The 19,945-nt window shown below is 40.7% G+C and overlaps 1 protein-coding gene across 1 annotated transcript in view; it reads left to right on the plus strand.

The window, feature by feature from the left end:
• Positions 1-624: 624 nt before the first annotated feature.
• The window catches only part of LAPTM4B (lysosomal protein transmembrane 4 beta), a 74,755-nt gene continuing 55,434 nt past the window's right edge, over positions 625-19,945 (plus strand). Inside the window, exon 1 of the mRNA XM_035727200.1 lies at positions 625-956. Coding sequence (XP_035583093.1) covers positions 858-956 — 99 coding nt within the window. The 5' untranslated portion in view covers positions 625-857. The remainder of the gene's footprint in view (positions 957-19,945) is intronic.

Raw genomic sequence — 19,945 nt, forward strand, 5'->3', positions numbered from 1 at the left:
AACCCAGGACAAGGGCGCTTTGAGACCAAACAATAAACGGGAGGAAATAACCCCTGATTGGAGTCCTATCTTTCACTACCCCTTACGCTCTGTGTTGTGTCCTTCAGAGACCTTGTGGCAGTAATTGGCTTGATGATTGTTTCTTTAGAGCTGCCGTCATGATTAAAAATGCTACCCGAAGCACAGCGCGTATGTCCTTGACACACATCCTATTTTCTGGGAAAAAGGTTACTACCACAGTAATTGAGCCGGGAAACCGAGACAAATTGCTCTGGCTCCAGCAGCGGTTCGAAGGATAACAGTGATAGCATTTGCATCTACAGATTATCTGCAAAATAGAAGTGGAAGGAGAGAAACCACAACCAACGAGACTATAAAAGATCTCAAACCCGTGACAGAGTTACACAAATGACCACAGGCGAGAGGGGAGGCCCGGAACTCCACCGCGGGCCTGCTCCCGGACCCGCCCGGGGGCGGGGGGGGGGGTGCGGAGGGAGGGGGCGTGCAGGATGATTGATTTTATCTATCCCGGCCGGCGGCGCCCGCAGCTGGCCGGACCCCGCGGTGACATCACTGGCCCCGGCGCGGGTCACGTGGCCCGCCCCCGCGTTCCCCCCCGCCCCCCGCTCCTCCTCCTCCCGACGCCCTCGGAGCGCAGGGTCCGGCCGCTGCAGCCGCTCGGAGCTCTCGGCTGAGGCGCGGAGCGCGGGCCACTGGCGAGCGGGCGAACGGGCGAGCGGAACCGCAGCGGCAGCGGGAGCGGCGGGGGAGCCGGCAGCAGCCGCGCAGGGAGCCCCGAGCGACGCGGCCGACGGTCCTGCAAACTTGGGCGCGCCACGGCGCCCGCCGCCCGAGCGATGAAGATGGTCGCGCCCTGGACGCGGTTCTACTCCAACAGCTGCTGCCTGTGCTGCCATGTCCGCACCGGCACCATCCTGCTCGGCGTCTGGTACCTGGTGAGCGCGGCGACGCGCGGGGGGCGCACCTGCCGGCGGGGAGGCGCCAGCGCCGCGAGCACCCCCTCCCACTCCCCCCCGGGACCCCGGCCCGCGCGCCCGCTGCGTCCTGCAACCCCCCCCCCCCCGACAAGTGCGGCCTCGGTATTGGGCGACGCCGGCGCTAATCCGCCTAAAGTTGTATTATTAGAAACTTAATTCTCTGCGCGAGCCTGTCCGCGATCCCCGGCTCGGCCAACCTGTGGCGGGGGTCCGGCCCGGGCCCGGAGTTGGGGGCGGTGTAGGCTGCGGCCGCCGCCGCGTCCGCCGCTTCCGGTAGAAGTGCACCTGGCGGCCCGGGAGCCCCCATCGGATCTGCGGACCACGTGTTTTCCATTCCTTTCTTTCTTTTCCCCACCCGTTGGGCTTTGTGTTTTGACGGGCCGCGACAGGGTCGTGGGGGTAACGGAGAGCATTCTGCCCTCTTCCGCCCCCCCCCCTCCCGCGGTCGGGCTTGCAGCCCGGGCATGCCCATTCTCCCTGCCAGCATCTGGTCTCGCCTTTGCTGTCGGGTCCCCGGCGCGCGTTCGCGTCCCGAGGAGAAACGGTTGGGGCGTTCTTGGCACGCTCGGTGCCTGAGTCCCTCCACAGGTCTAGTGTAAAGCCGTTACTCTAGAAAGGGATTTGTGATTTACTGCGTTTCAGTCGGCCCGGGGAGGCCATTTTTACACCCACTTATTTTCCTGCTCATTGACAGGTGACCCCTGTACCTTTCTTAGCAGACACCGCCAGCAAATCTGATTTTTTTCTTTTTTTAGGTTGGAGCTTTTAAGGACTTGTTTGTATGGGGAGCAGTGATTATCAGGGGCAGTGAGGAAACCTGCTGGAGTCTTTCTGGCCCCGTGCCTGCTCCAGGTTGATTGTTGGCACCCCTGGACTGCATGCACCAACACTGAGTCGGATTCCGTTGCATTTCGGTTTTTGTGACATCATGATGAAGAGTTAGACCTGAGCCACTGTGCAGTGAATACCACTGCGTCCTAAGGAAATAATGGTACTAAAATGGCATATTGAACTTTTTAGTGAGAATAAATTCTTCTTATTCATCAGAGTTTTTTTGTTTGTTCACATTCACTTTTTCGATATAATATGGACGTCATGTCGAATTGTGTCGTTGTCCCAATTTAAGCAAAACATTTTCCCCCAGGCCTATGGTGTTCTCTGCGCTATTTATAGTTTCAAGTTTCCTTTAGTTGGTGCCTATCACGGGCCACACAATAGACATTTTTTGGCCTTAAGAGCTTTCAAACAGATCTTTGGTATATGTGGATTCTTTTTGTTGCAGTCTGAATGCAGACAGAACATCAGCATCTTGGCTCAACACGGACTCTGCTAAAAGCCAAGAAATGCTTTGCAGAAATTTTAAATTACAGCAAAAGGATAGTAGGTGGCCTCAAAGTAGGCCTTTTATTGATGGTCAAGACCAACTATTGTATGTAAATGTCTTTGTGTCCTCCTTGAAAATGTTCAAAACTGCAGACTTGCAAGTACACCAGCAAATGTAATTTGTAAAATCTAGGGCACTGCATTAGGCAAATGTACTTACACGATCTACAGGAAAGATAAATCTACTTGAGCCCTGTTGTTGGCTGTAATCCAAGCAGACAGCATTGGTGTGATAAAAGGAGAGTACTCTGCAAGCTTTGTCTACTGTTTGAACATGGTTTTTGTGGAAAGTAGTTATTGCTTTGCCGTGTTGTAGCATTTGGAAACAGCATGGCCTTTTGAAAGATAATTAGAAAGCTTTCTAGCAGGTGGAAGGATGCTACCTTAGGTAAACCTGATAAATGGGAAACCTGGCTCTAGTACTGATACCCTTTATAAGAAGTCTTTTGCATTTCATAAAACAATTTAGACTTGTGAGTTTCACTCATACCTTTACATCTAATTTGATTACTCAAAACTTCGTTTCACATGAACATTTTTGAGATGAGGGAGCAGGGTCACTGAAGAGCAAGGCACCTCTCCCTCTCCCCCCACCAGCCGTCTGGATGGCATAGGGTCAGTTATCCGACGGAGAGTTTTCATGAAAAAAGGATAGGGCTGTGGGAAGATAGTAAAATAAAACCCATCTTTAAATTAATAAATAATTGCCTATTATACCAGAGGGGTAAAGGGGATCTTTTATATGCATTTTGTAATTGCTGTTTCCTACCCCACTACCATTTACTAAGGCCCTGCGTGCCAGGTACTATACCAGCTGCTTTGCATATGATTACTTTTTACATATTCCTGGTGAGGTGGATTTTCTTTTTTTTTTTCATTTTTATTGTTATGTTAATCACCATACATTACATCATTAGTTTTTGATGTAGTGTTCCATGATTCATTGTTTGTGCATAACACCCAGTGCTCCACGCAGAATGTGCCCTCTTTAATACCCATCACCAGGCTAACCCATCCCCCCACCCCCCTCCCCTCTAGAACCCTCAGTTTGTTTTTCAGAGTTCCATCATCTCTAATGGTTCGTCTCGTGAGGTGGATTTTCTAATCCCTGTTTTATAGATGAGAAAATAGAGGCCCAGACTGCTTAAGTGATTTGCATACAGTCCCACGGTTGGTTTGTGGTCCGTGTGATGTTTTAGTTGGCCGGTTTCCACTTGTTTTTACCTTTTAAAAGTTGTGGGTGTGTTTTGTTTTTGCCTTAGAATAACAAAGGTTTCCTTCGGTCTAGTAATAAAGCATATTGATTTTAGGTATTTATATTAGAGATCATTTTTTGTTTATTTTTCCTTTTAATGAGGCATAATTTACATATGGTGACATCCACAGAAGCCTACAGTTCATTGAGTTGACAAATGCATGCACTTTGTGTAACCCACACACCTAGAAAACATTTCCAAAACTCCAGAAAGTTCCCTTGTGTCTCTTCCCAGTCAATCCCTGTCACCCCTTCACCTCCACCCTGAAGGAGTTTTACCTATTCCTAGAAATGGGATTATGCTGTAAGTATTTTTTCATGTCTGGTTTCTTTCACTTAGCATTAACGTCTTTTAAATTCATTCATGTTAATTGGAGTACATCAATAGCTTGATGCTTTATATTGCTGAGTATTATTTTATTGTATGAATAAATCACAATTTATCCATTTGCCAGATGATGGACATTTGGATTGTTTCCAGTTTGCAGCTATTATGGTTAAAGCTTGCTCTGAACATTCTTGCACAAGACTTTTTTTTTTTTTAAAGATTTTATTTATTTATTTGAGAGAGAGAATGAGATAGAGAGAGCACGAGAGGGAAGAGGGTCAGAGGGAGAAGCAGACCCCCTGCCGAGCAGGGAGCCTGATGCGGGACTCGATCCCGGGACTCCAGGATCATGACCTGAGCCGAAGGCAGTCGCTTAACCAACTGAGCCACCCAGGCGCCCTATCTTTTTTTTTCTTAATGATTTGTAAGATCTCTATATACTTTGGATCCTGGTCGTTTGTTAAAGATCCATTTTGTGAATGTTTTCTCCCAGCCTGTGGCTGTCTACCCATTTTCTTAATCATATATTTTGATGAAAAGAAGTTTGTTGCTGTTGTTTTGAGACAGATTGAGATAGAGAGCACACACGTGCACAAGAGCTGGGGCGGTGGGTGGGGGGTGGCAGCGGGAGAGGGAGTCGCAGGCTCTCCGCTAAGCAGGGAGCCCAGCTCGGGGCTCAATCCCAGGACCCCGAGATCATGACCTGAGCCAAAGGCAGTCCCTTAACCAACCGAGCCACCCAGGTGCCCCGATGATCAGTTTTTAATTTTAAGTTCAATTTGTCAGTTTTTTCTTTTCTGGTTAGTACTTTCTGTATTCTAAGTAATCTTTGCCCACCCCCAGATTGTGAAGATACTCATATATTCTTCTAAAGCTTTATGGCTTTAGCTTTTATATTTACATCTGTGATCCACCTCCAATTAATTTTTGTGTTACAGTATGAGGTAGAGGTTTGTATCTGTTTATTTTAAAAGGCAGTTTAATCACTTACCCTAAAAAGAAGTTGAATTATTGCATAACCTTTAATAACTATAAACGTTTTCAGAGAGACAAGACGATTATCCATCTTCACCCGGAATGAAGACTGACTTGTCCTGGTTTCCAGAGGGATCATAATATAAAAGAAGTATTTGACGTGGGCTGATTGTTAGGTAGTCTTCTGGGATTTCCGCTCTTTCTTCATCAAAACTTCTTATTCTAAACCTGAATCCATTAACTTCCTCTCCAAGTTCACCCATACTCTAGTCTCTCTCTCACCATCTGTCTGGACTCCTTGGCTGCACGTCTATTTCTCCTGCCACCGTAATCTCTTCCTTGATTCTGTGTCCATGTACTATTGATTTTTGTTCTACCTCCTGATTACCTCCTTATTCTGCCCTTTCTTCTTCGTGCTATCATTTACCTCATTCAGGCCCCATTAACACTCACTTGGCTATTAGAATAGTCTTTCTGTTTCTAGCCTTGAAATTAAAAACCTTTTTTTTTTTTAAAGTCTATTATAGATGCAGTTCCCAGAAGTATTTTTCTCAGACACAAATGTGAACGTGGTAGCCTGCTCCTAAAAACTTTGGCTCTCTATCCTAGTTAAGTCTGTGTATTTCATGACCTGCGTGTTGTAAGCCAACGTCAATTGGCTTGAACAGTTAGCGCTGTGGTTTCTGATGTGTCTTTCCCCCTGCCACTCCTTCCTTTTCTGGTTGCCCTCTTTTGCAAGTCAATGCAAAAATCCCAAGGTTCATTCTGATTTGACAAACCTAAGGGATCTGTCCACCCCTGAAACAGGCCAGGGATATGTGACGAGACTATCAGATGAATTTAGTTCTGGGTTATTGTCCTACCCTTGAGCTATTGATTAGAGGAATGAGCTGGGGATGGGATTAACTTTGAGAGCAGAGGGATGGGTCATTTCCCAGTGAATCCGAGACTGTTACTGGGAGAAGGAAGACCATTACAATGCTTGCTCCTCCTTAGGCTAAAGCCCCCATTTCTTAAGAGTACGTTTTACCACCAGCACCTGAATTTCTCTTGACGTACTCAAGCAAAACTTTTTCCTTTGTAATTTCTTTCATTGTTTTACCACGTGACTTTCTTAGAGTGTTTTAAAAGGGGGTACTGGTCGTTGAAAGCATCTGGACTTGACACCTGGGATGAGTACGCCTTTGTGTATGTCATCCTTTTCATCATCATCCAAGTGTGTTTTAGGCACATAGTCCTTGAGCAAATACGTACTGAACGCCTCTTTGTATTTTTACCCTATTCATAAGGTAGTTGGCCATATATCAGATTATAAAGGATAAAAGAGGTCAGAGTAGCTGGTTTCATTAGCTTTACGACCTGACCTTTCAAATAACCAGCTGGTTCACTTTGAAAGTCCCACTGTGCTTGTGTACCCAAGCCTGGTGGATTCTCTTTATATCCTGAGAAATTCTGGTACGATAAATACTGATTTTTATTTTTTTTTTTTTTGTCTGGGTGATAATACTGGATAGTAAAACTGACAGCTTTTGTTTGTAGAATGATTGATAGTTTTTAGTGGGCTCTCCCCATTTATTCTTATTTAGACCTTAAAGCAACCCTGGGGTCAGGTGCTGTAGGTGGTCATATGCTCATTTAAGATTGATAGTTTCTTTTTAGCTGTCAGAGTCTATGACTTAACCCATAAGTCCAGGGCAAGATAATGAGCTAATGCCTAGTACTTATATAATCCTTACTGCCTAGTGTTTTCCCTACTGTACTAGATTGTAAAAGACCGAAATACTAGATTATAGATTTTTGGATTTTATTCTGTAGGCAGTGGGGAGGCATTGAAGCATTATGAGCAAGGGTGATAGGATGAAAGCAGTTTTTTCCCCCAGTGTAAAACTCTTGTGTTTAGTTTTTTGTTGGTCAGTAATGGACCATTTTTTTTTTTCCTTTTTACCTTTTGGCCCCTTTTACCCATTTCTCTGACCTCCCACGTCCTGCCTCTGGTAATCACCGTTTGTTCTCTGAGCTTGTTTTTTTAGATTCTATGTGTAAGAGAGATCAGATGGTGTTGTCTTTCTCAGTCTGACTTATTTCACTTAGGATGATGTCCTTAAGGTCCATCCATGTCACAGATGGCAAGATTTCATTCTTTTCTTATGGCTGAGTAATACTCCATTGTGTATATATATATGTCACAATTTCTTTATACATTCGTCTGTTGATGGACACTTAGGTTGTATCCGTATCTTGGCTGTTGTAAATAATGCAATGAACAGGGGGTGCAGATATCTTTCCAAGTTAGTGTTTATGTTTTCTTAAGATAAATACCCCAAAGTGGAATTGCTGGGTCATATGGTAGTTCTATTTTTTAATTTTTTGAGGAACCTCCCTGCTGTTTTCCAGAGTGGCTGCACCAATTTGCATTCCCACCACCAGTGCACAAGGGCTCCCTTTTCCCCACATGCTCATCAATGCTTGTTATTTCGTTTCTTTTTGATAATAGCCATTCTAACAGATGTGAGGTGATAGCTCATTGTGGTTTTGATTTGCATTTCCCTGATGATGAGCGATGTTGAGCATCTTTTCATGTACCTGTTGGCCATCTGTATATCTTTTTTGGAAAAATGTCTATTCAGATCTTCTGCCCATTTTTAAATTAGATTGTTTTTTTGTTATTGACTTATAAGGGTTCTTTATATATGTTGGAAAGTAGTGGCTGATCAGATAGATATATGATTTACAAATATTTTCTCCCAGTCGGTAGGTTGTCCTTTCATTTTGTTATTGGTTTTCTTTGCTGTACAGAAGCTTTTTTGTACGATGTAGTCCCACTTATTTTTGTTTTTATTGCTTTTGCTTTTGGTGTCAGATTAAAAGATCATCACTAAGAGCTATGTCAAGGATTTTACCACCTGTATTTTCTTCTAGGAGTTTTGTGCTTTCAGGCCTTATATTCAAGCCTTTAATCCATTTTGAGTTAATTTAAAAAAAAATTTATTTGAGAGAGAAGGAGAAAGAGAGCATGTGCATGCATGTGACTGAAGGGGGGCGGAGGGCGGAGGGAGAGGGTGAGGGAGAATCCCAGGCAGAATCCCCACTGAGCGTGGAGTCTGACATCAAGATCTTAACCTGAGCTGAAGTCAAGAGTTGGATGCTTAACCACTGAGCCACCCAGATGTCCCCATTTTGAGTTAATTTTTGTGTGTGATAAAAGATAGTGGTCAAATGCCATTTCTGAACACCATTTATTGAAGAAACTGTTCCTTTCTTACTGTGTATTCTTGGCTTCTCTGTTGTAAATTAATTAACCAAATATGCATGGGTTTCTATTATGTTCCATGATCTGTGTGTCTGTTTTTATGGCAAACCATACTGTTTTGATTACTATACTTTATAATAGTTTGAAATCAGGGAGTGTGATGCCTTCAGCTTTGGTCTTCTTTCTTAAGTTTGCTTTGACTATTCAAGGTTTTTTGTGGATTCCATACAAATCTTAGGATTAGTTGTTCTGTTTCTTTGAAAGATACCATTGGAATTTTGATAGGGATTACATTGAATCTAGCTTGCTTTGGGTAGTATGGACATCTTAACAATATTGATTTTTCCAATCCATGAGCACGGAATATCTTTCCATTTACTTATGTCTTTTTCGATTTCTTTCATTAATGCCTTAATAGTTTTCAATATACATGTCTTTTACCTCCTTGATTAAATTTATTCCTAGGTATTTTATTCTCTTTGACGCAATTGTAAATAGGATTGTTTTTTATTTCTATTTCTGATAGCTCATTATTGGTGAATAAAAATGCAACATGTTTTTGAGTATTGATTTTATATCCTCCAACTTTAATGAATTCATTTATTCTAAGCTTTTTGATGGAGTCCTTAGAGTTTTCTACATATAATATGTCATCTGCAAATAGTGACAGTTTTCCTTTTTTCTTTCCAGTTTGGTTGCCTTTTATTTTTCTTGCCTAATTGTTGTGCCTAAGACTTTCCATACTATGTTAAATAAAAGTGGTGAGAGTGGGATATCCTTTTTTGTTCCTGATCTTAGAGGAAATGCTGTTAGGTTTTCACTGTTGAGTATGTTAGCTGTGGGCTTGTCATATGTGGCCTTTTTTATGTTGAGGTATGTTCCCTCTATAACTACTCTGTTGAGAGTTTTTATCATAAATGGATGTTGAATTTTGTCAATTACTTTTTCTGCATATATTGAAACGATCATATGATTTTTAGCCTTCATTTTGTTAATGTGATATAGTACATTGATTTGTGGTTGTTGAACCACCCTGTATCCCTGGAAAAAAATCCCCCTTGATTATGGTTTATGATTGTTTTATTTGGTTGAATTTGGTTTGCTAATATTTTCTTTTTTTGCTAATATTTTCTTTGGTTTGATAATATTTTCTTTCTTTTTTTTTTAAGATTTTATTTATTTGACAGAGGGAGACACAGCGAGAGAGGGAACACAAGCAGGGGGGAGTGGGAGAGGGAGAAGCAGGCTTCCCATGGAGCAGGGAGCCCAATGTGGGGCTTGATTCCAGGACCCTGGGATCATGACCCGAGCCGAAGGCAGACGCTTAACAACTGAGCCACCCAGGTGCCCCGGTTTGCTGATATTTTCTTGAGGATTTTTACATCTATGTTCATCAGGAATAGTGGTCTGTAATTTGCTTTTCTTGTAGCATCCTTGTCTGGTTTTGGTATCAGGGCAATGCTGGCCTCATAAAATGAGTTTGGAGGAGTTCCTGCCTCTTCTATTTTTTGGAAGAGTTTAAGGAGGATTGGTATTCTTTGAATGTTGGTTAGAATTCATCAGTGAAACCATCTGGTCTTGGCCTTTTCTTCATTGGGAGGCTTTTGATTATGGATTCAATCTCCTTACTAGCAATTGGCCTGTTCAGATTTTGTTTCATCATGATTCAGTCATGGTAGGTTGTAGGTTCTAGGAATTTATCCATTTTTTGTAGGTTGTCCAACTTGTTGGCATATAATTGTTCATAGCAGTCTCTTATGATCCTTTGTATTTCTGTGGCATCAGTTGTAACATTTCCTCTTTCATTTCTGATTTTATTTATTTGACTCGTTTTTTCCCTGCTGAGTCTAGCTAAAGTCTTGTCAGTTTTGTTCATCTTTTCAAAGAACCAGCTCCTAGTTTCATTGGTTTTCTCTATTGTCTTTTTAGTCTTTATATCACTTATTTCTGCTCCAATCTTTGTTAATTTTCTTCCTTCTACTAACTATGGGCTTCCTTTTTTCTAGTTCCTTGAGGCATAAAGTTAGATTGTTTATTTGAGACTTTTCTTCTTCTTTTTTTTAATTTGAGAGAGAGAGAGAGCACGAGCTGGGGGGAGCAGCAGAGAGGGAGAAGTAGGCTCTCTGCTGAGCAGGGATCCCATTGTGGGACTTGATCCCAGGACTCTGAGATCATGACCCCAGCCGAGGGCAGACGCTTAACCGACTGAGCCACCCAGGCGTCCCTTCTTCTTTCTTGATGTAGGCATTTATCACTATGAACTTTCCTCTTAGAAGTGATTTTGCTACATCCCACAAATTTTGGTATGTAATATAGTTCCATTTTTATTCATTTCAAGATTTTTAAAATTTTTCTTTTGATTTCTTCTTTGACTCCTTGGTTGGTCAGTAGCATGTTGTTTAATCTCCACATATTTATAAATTTTCCAGGTTTTTCATGTAATTAATTTCTAGTTTCATCTGTGGTCAGAAAAGATTCTTGATATGATTTCAGTCCTTTTACATTTGTTAAGATTTACTTTGTGGCCTAAAGTATAATCTGTCCTGGAAAATGTTCCATGGGCATTTGAGAAAAATGTGTATTTTGTTGCTTTTGGAGGGAATGTTCTGTGTATATCTTTTAGTCCATCTGGTCTAACATGTTGTTTAAGGCCAGTGTTTCCTGCTGATTTTCTATCTGGATGATCTACCCATTGATGTGAGATATTAAAATTCCCTACCCTTTTTGGTGTCTATTTTTCTCTTCAGATCTGTTAATATTTGCTTTATATATTAGGTACCCCTATGTTGTGCCGTAAATATTTACAAATGTTATATTTTCTTGTTGGATTTACCCCTTTATTGTTATGTAATTACCTTCTTTGTCTCTTTTTACAGTCTTTAAAGTCTATTTTATCTGATGTAAGTATAGCTACTCTAGCTTGCTTTTGGCTTTCATTTGTATGGAATATCTTGCCATCCTTTTACTTTCAGTCTGTGTGTCTTTACATTTAAAGTGAGTTTCTTGTAGGCAGCATATAGATGGGGCTCATTTTTTAATTCATTCAGCCACTCGGTCTTTTGATTGGAGAATTTAGTCCACTTGCATATAAAATAATTATTGATAGGCATGTATTTATTGCCATTTTCTTAATTGTTCACTGGCTGTTTTTGTAGTTTCTCTTTGTTTTTTCTTCTCTTTCTTTAGTGGTATACTTCTGTTCTTTTCCCTTTATCTTTTGTGTATTCACTATAGGTTTTTGTTTTGTGGTTACCATGAAGCCTAAATATAACAACTTTTATATGTAAGAGTCTATTTTAAGTTGATAACAACTTAAGTTTGATACCATTCTAAAGCTCAACATTTTTATTGTCTTTGCCATGCTTTTTTGATGTCACGTTTTACACATGTATTCCTCAACTAATTATTGTAATCAAAGGTATTTTTACTACTTTTGTCTTTTATTTTTTAAAGATTGATTTATTTTAGAGTGCACACACACACACATATGTGAGTGGGAGGAGGGGCAGAGGAAGAGAATCTTCAAACAGACTCCCCGCTGAGCGTAGAGCCAGATGCAGGGCTTGATCCCACAACCCATGTGAGATCATGACCTGAGCCAAAACCAAGAGTTGACTGCTTAACTGACTGAGCCACCCTGGCACCCCAGTTTTGTCTTTTAACCTTCATACTAGCTTTATAAATGATTATATATTTACTTTATATTTACCTTTACTATGTATTTACCTTCCCAGTGAGATTTATTGTTTCATATGTTTTCTTGTTACTAAGTAGTACCCTTTCTTTTTTCTTTAACCTTTCTTGTAAGGCTGGTGTAGTGGCAATGAACTCCTTTAGTTTTTGCTCGCCTGGAAAACTCTTTACCTCCCTTCACTTCTGAGTGATAACTTTGCTGGATAGAGTATTCTTGGTTGGAAGTTGTCTTTCTTTCAGCACTTTGAATATATTGTGCCACTCTCTTTTAGGCTGCAAAGTTTCTGCTGAAAAATCTGCGCATAGTCTTGTGGGGGTTCCCTTGAATGTAACAAGTTGTTTTTCTATTGCTGCTTTTAATATTCAGTTTTTAAGGAATGTTAAAATAGCAGGCTGTTTTAGGTGGCTGAAAAACTAGAAAGGTCTTCCGTATACAAGATATAGAAGATACCGGTTCTTTCCAACACCAGTGTCTCATTGGCTAGGGCTGTGGATAATATGGATGGGAATTTTTATCAGTTAGTGAATGATCTAAGTTTCTCTTGACATCTAGACTTTCTCCATCTGAATCCAGGAATCAAATAGATTTGGGTAGTGAGGGATACTGAATTTTTGAAAGATGTCCAGTGAGCCCTTTTTAAAAAGCACAGGGACCCTCCGCCACCACCTAATATAAAGGATCAAGGGTAGCTCTATAAAATATTGGCTGGGGAAGATTTCAGTGATATGTATTTGTGTATTTATTTTTTAAATTGAAATATAATTAACATACAGTGTTATATTAGTTTCAGGTGCACAATATAATTAAAAAATTCTATACATTTCTCAGTACTCAGCAAGATAATTCCCTTTATTTTACCCATTGCCCCCCTCACTTCCCCTATGGCAACCACCAGTTTGTTCTCTGTATCCAGTGATATTTAATATGTTTTCCAGCTTTTGTTGCACATTATGATAGATGTTCATCAGGATGTTTTATAGATAGGCTGGCCATGAAATAAAGATTGCCATCAAACCTGTCATTAATATCAACTTCTCTGGGACCCACTCTAAATATATCTAATTAACAAAGCATCAGGTATTAAAATGGTTAACATGAGTTTTGCACTATGATGTGTATTATGTTTATCTAAATGTATAATATATTTATTTTGTTAACTTACTTTGAATCTTTGTCATAAAGGAAGAGGCTACATTTTTCCCTTCCCACCCCATCCCCTTTGGGGCAGATACATTATTGTCCATAAAAGGATGCTAGTAGAAATAATATGTGAGCCCTAGCAGCATAATTTACTACTTTCTACTTCTGTCCCAGCTCCCTTGGCTCTTAATAGAGCTTTTGGGGCTTTAAGAAGAGTTCTTGAAAAGCTATAAACTGGGTAACCCATTTTACTTGAAGAAAAATAAAAATTAAGCGAAGATCATACTTCTTCAGTTGCTTTTAACAAACTTTAAAGGTTTAGAGTTGCCTGTTTGCAGTTGCAGCTTCCAAGGGAAAGTTATTTCTCAGGGAAAAATGTGAGCACCAAAACATGCTTAAAAGAAATATAATTTCAAATTATTAGTAAAAATAAGGTTGAGCTCTTTTATTAACCTTGAGCTGCTAAAATTACATGGCACTAAATTATGACTATTGAATGATTTGAGTAGTTAATAACTTTTTATGAAGACAACCTGGTGAGTCCAACTTCACAGAAGAGATAACATTCAGGGCTAAAAAAGGTCAAGTCTCCAGGCTGCGTCAATATGTCTTCTAACTACGCTTAAAGAGGGGGGTTTGCTTCTTGATAATCCTCTGTTGAGGCCTCAGTTTGGATTTCCCCAACCTTGATCTAGTGCTGCTGGTCTGAGAGTCTTTTTTCTTTTTCCTTTTTAAGGTATCATTGGATTCTCTGATATCTATTCTTTTGTCTTTTGTGTTATATTAATTTTAACCTCTGTATTTGTTGTGGTGTAGATGAAGTCTTGTAACAGAGAGTTGTAAAACGCAGTACTTATGCAAGTTACATTTTATTTCTCTGTCATGTAACAGTCCAGGGTTGGTAGACTTTGTTCCGTGAAGGTCACTCAGAGACCTCTTCTGCTGGGGCATCCCAAATGCGTGGATTCCTTCTCTGGTTCTGAGGAGGCTGTATGTCCTTTAGCCTTGTCTACATGGCTGGAGACAGCTCCCCAGTACTATGTTTTCTGACCTGCTGGAAGGAAGAAAGGACACCTGGAGGACAAACAACTTGGTTTTTTTAAGGATGTGAAATGGAAATTGCACACGTTGCTTTCATTTATATACCAGTAGCTCAGAATAAGGCCTATGATCTAACTGCAAGGGAGGCTGGGAGATGTTATCTGTCTCTGGGCACTTATGTACCCGGATAAGCCTATGACTCTGAAAGAAGGGAGAGCAGATTCGGGGGACATCTACCAGTCTGATGTGCCCCTGAGGGTGGCCTAATTTTTAAGATCTTGTTGCCCAGTGGGCAACCTGTACTACCTGCAGAAGGCTTCCTTTAATTTCCAGTCTACAAATTGGTACTGGTTGGTTCTCAGTACTTCAGTTTTCCTTTCCAAACTGGAGTTAATAATGCTAAAAATAAATAATTATAGTTATTAAAAAGTATCACAAAGTACTTTAAACAAGTCATAAAAATAGTTATGTCTATGGATAAAACTAAGTAGTGTACAAATGCGAATGCATTTTTCCTAAGGCATGCTTCATTAATGGAGTTTTTAATGGGCTGCTTAAGAATTTTTAAAAAGATCAAATGAAGGCCACACGAATAGCATTTTCAGCATGAAGATGCATGTGGTCATCTATATAAGACCCAGGAGGCAGCTAGCTTACAAACTGTTCATTGTGCTTATGGGTTAAGGACTTCCCATCTCAAAAGAAAATAATTGCAGAAAATTTAAGCCTAGAAGGTATTGCTGATGCTTATTCAGTTTCTTTCTTCCCCCCTTGTCCTTTAACAGATTTTTTTGAGAACTCTGTGTTAGGAAGTACGCCGGGTGCTGGGGATACATTTGGGATCCAGCATAAACCCAGTCCTTGCCAACATCAAATCCGTGGTCTGGTGGAGGAAAGAAATATTAATCAGAATTAATAGACATAGTAATCATACAAATACATATTGGCACATAAGCGTGACGAAGACTATGGAGAAGAACGTGTGGCCCTGTGTTAAGGCATGAAGGAGGGTTCAGGGATGGGAGTGGGAGCATTGGAGAGCCTGTTGGTCTTTGTCTTTAGCTGCAGAAGTTAGTCCACTTACAGTAACAGTGTTAACATACCCAGATTTATTCCCGTCACTGTTTCTGTTTCCCTTTCCTTTGCTGCCATCCTTCACGTGGACTGCATTGTCGCTTACCCGTTTTTCCTGTCTGCTATTTTGGAAGTTACACTCTGTTTCTATGATTCTAGTTGTTCACTCGGGAAATATCAACACGTATCCTCATCAAAGTCTGCAGTTAATAATATCGTTGCCTTTCTTTTGAATAGGTCCTTCAACTCCAGTCATTTCTGTATTTTTTTTTTAAGATTTTATTTTTAAGTAATCTCTGTGCCCATCATGGGGCCCAGACTCACAACCCTGAGGTGAAGAGTCACATGTTCCTCCCACTGAGCCAGCCAGGTGCCCCTATTGTAGTATCTTTTTTTTTTTTTTTTTTTTTTGACAGAGAGCAGGAACACAAGCAGTGGGAGAGGCAGAGGGAGAAGCAGGCCCCCCGCGGAGCAGGGAGCCCGATGTGGGACTCGATCCCAGGACCCTGGGATCATGACCTGAACCCCTGGCAGTCAGTCAACCAACTGAGCCACCCAGGCACACCTATTTTAGTGTCTTTTTTAAAAGCTCCCAAGACCTTAATCTCTAACCATGCTTGTTTAGAACCACCCATAGATTTATGCCTCTCTTTGTCCATTCTTCTCCTTTTTTCCTGCAGTCATTATAATTTTTATTTTAAAAATGAATATTTAATACCCAAACTGTGGAAAGAACATGGCCTTTCATTTTGTTTCCCTACTTGGTTGTGTTGTCTAGGTTCACTCTTCTGTCTGAAATATAGGTTTTAAAATTTCCTTTAGTGAGGCTCTGTTGGTGGCAGACTCTGACAGCTTTTATTTGAAGATATCTTTATTTGGCTCTCGTCCTTAAAAGGTACTTCAATCCTAGGTTGACAGTCATCGTTTCTGAACACGTTGAAGTTCTCTTCAGCTCCTACTTTGCTGCAGAGGCCAGTCGTCAGCTGTGTTGACATTTATTCTTGATTCCTTGGGTCTAGAATGGGTGTTGTGGTTCTGCATTAGTAATAATAACCTGTGGCTCATGCTGAAGTTGCTGGTCTGCAGACCACAATTTTGGTACCAGTGGTTTGGTACCAGAACTCATATGCTTGTGGTATTAAATGCCTTTTCTTACAGGCTTGCCTCTGTAGTTAAAACTTAGACTATTAGTTTTTATTCTTTCAGAAGGTTTTGAACAGAACAAGGAACAAACTTTAATAATAGAGAAATACCATAGAGCTTTTCTGAAACTATTTTAAAAATTAAATTAGTAAATCACAGTAGGGCTTTCTTTGATTCTTTTGTTATTTTTACCGGAGCGTATTTCTTTGTCTGTTTTTTTTCCCTTACCAGCTGTTTAGAAATTAAATGAGAGTTTCTCAGATAATCTTAATATTTATTCTAAAGTAAGCATATAAACAAGAATAGGATCTTAAAGATATTTATGTATTTACATTAGTAATGAGTAATTAGTAATTTACTAGTCTTTTCATTAGTTTACTTTGAGAATAGCTAAGAACAATGATCTTCAGAGGCTTTCTACTTTTGATACTGTTTTTTTTAACTAAAAGTAACACTATCAGATATTGACATCACCTTCAAGAATTCTAGATTCATAGTAAAGAATATTTATGACATACACTTTAATAATGTTTCTTCCTTTCCTTATATAAATAGTTCAGCATTATGGTTATAAAACACTTCTTGTCTAGGAGATGGTTAGATTCTATCATTGCATTTGATTTTAATTTGACAGTTAAGACTGTTTAAAAGGTTAGCTACCAGGTTATACTTTAGCAGCTTGTTCTAGAATTCCAAGCTGTGTTTCAACTGTAGAAGTGTATGTTTTTTGTCTTTCTTTTTTTTAAAGATTTATTTATTTATTGGGGGTTGGGGGGGCCAAAGGGAGAGAGAGAGAGAGAGAGAGAGAGTCCTAAATAGACTCTGCACTGAATGCGGAGCCTGACATAGGGCTCCATCTTACGGCCCTGAGATCGGGACCTGAGCTGAAACGAAGAGCAGGACACTCCCCCAGCTGTGCCACCCAGGTGCCCTTGTCTTTAATTCCTGATACTTGTTTTTGCTTGGGGCTATTTTGAATGTATTGCTATTTTGTTAGATTTTAACTCTAAGGCACAATATAACAACACCGTCCTTGTATCAGATACAAAATTTATATTCTAGTGGTTCAGTCTGTTACAGACTCTTCACTTTCATTAGTAAAGATGTTCCGTTTTATGAGTTTCACTTCTGTCTGATGAATAGCTACAGGAATAAACTATTCTTGTATATATTAAAACTAAACAGGGAGTAAATAATATAATCGCTTCAAACAGTCTTTCAAAGCATATTTTATGGTAACCCAGGTTGTTGGACTAGGGTGGTTACAGATGGGGATTAACAGACCTAATGAATAGAGCCGATCAGAACACGAAGAGAACATGTTTGCTGTACAAAAAAATTGATGTAGCCATTTTGCACTTTATATTTTCTCTTGTCTTTTCCAAATGCTAGTCTTCTAACCCTTTAGTATGTGATACTTTTTCCTTTTTTTTTTTTTAAGAGTTTATTCATTTATTGGACAGAGCACAAGATTTTTTACTTTTAAGTAATCTCTACACCCGGTGTGGGGCTCAAACTTGCAACCCCGAGATCAAGAGTCCCATGCTCCTCCGACTAAACTAGGCAGGCAACCCTGTGATACTTTTTTTTGTGCAGGGAGTTTAGGTCTCCACAGCCTATTCTAAAACAGGCTCCAGGCTAGACATATTTCTTCATATTCAGAGATCAAGAATGTTCTTTAAGACATAAAAGGGAGGCTGCTTATTCTTCCCATCCACACCTCCCAGTCTGAAGTCTCCCAGAGTATCTTTGGACAGCATTTCTCTATCTGGCCTCCTCTGGGGACCATCCCTTGCCTTCTGTCCAATGTTCAGCTTTCTCATTAATCACATGGGCCCTGTATTCTGAGAGCATCTAATGGTGCCTTTGCTGGCTCTTGTCGCATTGAAGGTGGATTTGGAACACTCCCTTGGAAAGAATTCTGAGCATGCGCCAGGGGATTGGTTGGCAGATTCGGGCAGCTGGAATCTGTAAACTGGGTGTGGTGGCTTCTTGAGAGGGAACTGGGGTACTAGAAAAAGCATGCATGGCATTTGTAATCAAAGGATCAATGATTGAGTCTCAGCTGAGAACTCTGACCTTGTGTGGGGTGTCCTCTGCAGGCTGAGTGCCCTCATTTGTAGAATGGAATAATAATGGTCACACTTCCTAGGGGAGGCAAGACTACTTCAGTGATACAAAATGATATGTGCAGTGGTGGTGCTTTCTTGAGGAAGTCAGTTAAAGTGATGGCACCGTGGGCTATAAGGTGAATCAGGAGGATCTCCTTGAATTTGGGGGAAACATTTTTACATTTAAAAAATTTGCCTATTGAAATGTGGCTCTAATAAAAGGTACAACTTCCATTTTACTGCTTAACTTTTTTCCCCTCACTGTGTGTAACCTGGAGATATTCCTTTGGTTTATTATAGCTTCAGCAACTTAAAACATTAGCTGTAATTACAATTCAATTCAAAGGACTGACAAGAGTTGCTCATTTTTATGTTTTTATGTCCTAGGACTGTCTCTCAGTACTTAATTCTTAGTCATTTAGTCTGATAGCCTAAAATTATTTGTGCTGTAATCTTTTGTCTCCCAAGATTTCCAGAAGTCTGTTACTTTCTAGTGTTAATAATGTCATCTCCCTGTGAAGTCTTTCAGCTTCTCCCTGAGCCACTAGTACAGCAGAATTCCTTTTCACTGTGAATGAAACATCCAGTTTATTTGACTGTCTTCCCCACTAGACAGTAAGCTACCTTGTGGTGTGTGTGTGTGTGTGTGTGTGTGTGTGTCTTGTTGTTGTTATTTAAGATTTTATTTATTTATTTGACAGAGAGAGACAGCGAGAGAGGGAACACAAGCAGGGGGAGTGGGAGAGGGAGAAGCAGGCTTCCCGCAGAGCAGGGAGCCTGATGCAGGCTCGATCCCAGGACCCTGGGATGATGACCTGAGCCGAAGGCAGACGCTTAACGACTGAACCACCCAGGTGCCTCCACCTTGTGGTGTTTGCCATAATATGTATGTGATGCTTAGCATAGTGCTTGGCCTATTATTTGTTGCCTAATCATTTCTGAACAATTGAATGAATTACTTAATGAATGGTATAGTATTCTGCATTTTACTTGGCTATTGATGTGTTTACCCCACTGAACTACTAATCTTTGGGGGCAGGGACCAGGTGTTATTCATCCTTGTGTAGACCAGCTTCAAGCAGAGCGCTGGGGCATAGTAAGTGAACTGATTTACTCAACTTTTTAGATAAATAGGATTTTACAAAAAATCCAATTCCCCCCCCCCCAGAATACATTTACCACAGTTGATGGAATTGAAATAGTAAGTGTCAGAAACTTATTTCAGTATCAGAACAGGACCATATAGACAGGGGCTAATTTGAATGTGAAAGCACATTTGGATCAGAGTTCTAAAAATAGATTTAAAGATACTTCAGACTTTCATTTTGATTTGCCTGGACCCAAGTGAAAGGCACATCTGCCATTATTAGCTTTTTAAAATTATTATTTTTTTAAGGGAGGTGAGGGGCAGTGGGAGAGGGAGAGAGAATCTTAAGCAGGCTCCACACCCAGCACAGAGACCCAGGTGGGGCTCAGTCTTACAACCCTGAGATCATGACCTGAGCCAAAATCAAGAGTCAGACTGAGCCACCTCATTTTAACTGACTGAGCCA

This window comes from Zalophus californianus, chromosome 4, assembly GCF_009762305.2.
Source record: "Zalophus californianus isolate mZalCal1 chromosome 4, mZalCal1.pri.v2, whole genome shotgun sequence".
Lineage (NCBI taxonomy): Eukaryota > Metazoa > Chordata > Mammalia > Carnivora > Otariidae > Zalophus > Zalophus californianus.